This window comes from Aplysia californica, unplaced genomic scaffold, assembly GCF_000002075.1.
Source record: "Aplysia californica isolate F4 #8 unplaced genomic scaffold, AplCal3.0 scaffold00564, whole genome shotgun sequence".
Classification (NCBI taxonomy): Eukaryota; Metazoa; Mollusca; class Gastropoda; order Aplysiida; family Aplysiidae; genus Aplysia; species Aplysia californica.
The window spans coordinates 208,154-211,143 of record NW_004797834.1 but is presented as its reverse complement, the minus strand read 5'-3'; the positions used below and the strand labels follow the sequence as shown (position 1 = coordinate 211,143).

Sequence of the window (2,990 nt, the reverse complement as noted above, 5' to 3'; positions counted from 1 at the left end):
CTCTCTCTCTCTCTCTCTCTCTCTCTCTCTTTCTCACTCTCTGCCCCTCTCACCTCTTCCCCTTACCCGGTGGGGACCAGACTGACAGAAGGGAGAAGACACTCCCGTATCTGTCCGCCGACCTGTCATAGTTCGTTTGGTGTGATTATGTCCACCGGACAGTGAGCTGATCGTGAGACATTTTCTTCTCTTAAAATGTTCTTGTTTCACCTCCTTTCCTGCTCTCTAACAATGTTTGTCGTCTGCTTTCGTCTCCACTTTCCGCCCGCACCCCCTCACATCCTTTGCCCCCTCCTCTGGGCTCCTGACTCTTTTTGCAGCCTTTCTACTGCTACTTCTTGGCTTCTTTTTACTGCTGTCTTTCAGCCACACTCCTGACCTTATGGTAGTTAAGATTTAAACCTAGCCTTCTCGGGTAGGGGCGAACAATCTCGGAGGTCCAGTGTGCAAGTTGCTCACGTTAAAGATCCCTTGGGGTCCAAAATCGATTAGAGTTGGCTTCGGCAGCCACCAGAGAAAAATTCAAAATTTCCTACCAGCTGAAAATGTTTAATGTGTCCCGCACTTTCATATGACCTTATTATGTAGTTGCGAGCGCCGTGAAAAAAAAAATTACCAAAAAAAAGAAACAAACAAACAAAAGAAACAAAAGAAAGAATACTTTACCTCTCCAGGCAGGGCAAGCTCCCGAAGCCTCCTCCCACTCGGCTCGCTCCTTTCGGAGAAGGACGTTCAACTTGAAGGTCGCGCATCTTGAATAACCTAACAGTGTTGACTGGAGCGTCAAAATCTATACCATTTCACCATTTCACCATTTCACCGTTTCACCGTTTCACCGTTTCACCATTTCACCATTTCACCATTGCACCGTTGCACCGTTTCACCGTTTCACCATTTCACCATTGCACCACTTCACCATTTCACCATTTCACCGTTTCACCATTGCACCATTGCACCATTGCACCATTTCACCTTTCCAGCCAGGGGAAGCTCCAGAAGCCCCCTCCCATCGACCCCGCAGCGAGAGACTCCGAGTCCAGCAAGAAGCTAGCGGAGGACGCCTTTCTGCGGCGAGTGGGCTCCCGGATCCTACGTCACAGGCGCCCTCCGCCCGCCCCGCAGCCCGGCAAACTGTGCCTGGCGAAGGGCGTGGCCGACCTCACGCACGCCGAGGTCAAGGACGGGCTGGAAGGTCAGGGCAAGGTCAAGCTGTCCCTGCTGCAGTTTGACCCCGTGTACCTCCGCGGTCTGACCCCGGGTGAGATGGTGGCAAGAGACAGCGCAGCTGAAACTCTGTGTGTGTGTGTGTGTGTGTGTGTGTGTGTGTGTGTGTGTGTGTGTGTGTGCTCTCGTTTGTTTATGGTGCTACTGCTAACGTATAAATCAGTAATCAGGTAGCGTATACACGGCACGTAAGCCGACTCGCAACCCTCCGAGCGCGTTGTTTCTGTGAAAAGGGGGTGATTCAGATCTCTGTTTCTTTGCTCTTTTGCTATAAAACACCAAATACTGGACACTTTGAAAAAGTTCAGATTTTCTTCGTTATAATAGTGTAAGTTGTTTGTATATCTGGGTATTTGGAGCTGGAGAATCGCTGTGGAAAGGGAATCCCCTCGCGGTCAGAATGCGAGGTCCCCCTGTTCAAAATTGACACCCATGCATTCGAATGCTTTACAGAAAGATTGCTGATTAAATACCGTCTTTTCATTGGCGGAGAACTATACACCTTTGAGCGTGTTCATTATTTTTGGCCTTTTGCGTTTAGATAGAAAACCTTGAAAAACAAAGTCTAAGTTTTCAAAGACAATTTCTAACACGAATTATGTAAAATACCGGATAAAAAGGGTACTCATAGAAAAAAAATAGTTCTTTTCCTTTTAGAATAAAGTCATCGGAATTATTTTGCATGAATCCGTCCGCGAAACTACCGGGAGCACTCAGTATAATGCAGTATTGAGCCGGTTCGCTCGCCGCGAAGGCTGGTGCGACACGGCGGAGACAATACTCGGTGTTTTTATTGAAATAACGACAGATCATCGTGTTTGAGGCAAATAAAATACTTATTTGTAATTATCTCACAGTCTTAAAAAAATATTAGGCTTCATTTCTATGTTACAGTGATTGTACTCTTTTAATGTAGAGATGTTTGGTGTACTTGGTACTCTTTTACTATCTGCCAAACATGGGGTTGCAGCCAGTTGACGACTTCAGCAATCTTTTATTATTATATTAAATTGAAACAGCTGCCATTCTCTTAAACATTGACGGAGAGGTAAAAGTATGGTACCAAATTTCTCAGGAGACATAGGCATTTCATATGAAACAGATGCATTTGACTTACAGCTACTTTGAAAATTTAGTATCTGGTACCTATAGTACAATGCTAATACTTTGTTGCATTTGACGTTTAGTCCATTCTCGTAAAAAATTTGTTTGGTCCATAACCCTTTTCCTCTGTAAATGAATAGTTTTCTACTTTTGTATGTTACCTTGTCGTGGCCTAGCCAAGAAAACTGCTAAACTTCAAATCTTTATCTCAATTCTAAGACCCCCCCATTGCTCTACTTCTGAAGCCATTTTTTCCTTTTCGTGTTTCCTCACCTCGCACAATTAAAAGTTCTGTATGTTCGTCAAATATTGTCATGTTTCCTTCATTCTTGTTTTAATTTGTAGGGAAAAGGTGATAGTTTTTAAAAATAACTCAGTTTTGAAATTCCCTTCGTATGACTGATATTGACCGGTAGGGGTACATTTATATATATATTACATCGATCAATCAATCCATTTTATGTGGGGTGAGGGGAGTTCATAAGAGAAGACAAAAACACTTACGTTTGTTCCCATCCACAGTATCAGCCTGGTACACCTTAGGATTCTGGCACAAGTCCGCTCGTGTTTCTGGATAACTATTTCGTCCGTGTCTAACAAAGGGTCATCTTCTGTACGCCAAAGAGGAAGATTTGGGGAAGGGATAGGGGGTCGGGGGATTG

The 2,990-nt window shown here is 44.5% G+C and overlaps 1 protein-coding gene across 1 annotated transcript in view; it reads right to left on the bottom strand.

Moving 5' to 3' along the window:
- The window catches only part of LOC101862529 (battenin), a 21,975-nt gene that overhangs the window by 4,505 nt on the left and 14,480 nt on the right, over window positions 1-2,990 (bottom strand). Inside the window, exon 10 of the mRNA XM_005106939.2 lies at window positions 2,833-2,939. Within this exon, the coding sequence (XP_005106996.1) occupies window positions 2,833-2,939 (107 nt within the window). The remainder of the gene's footprint in view (window positions 1-2,832; window positions 2,940-2,990) is intronic.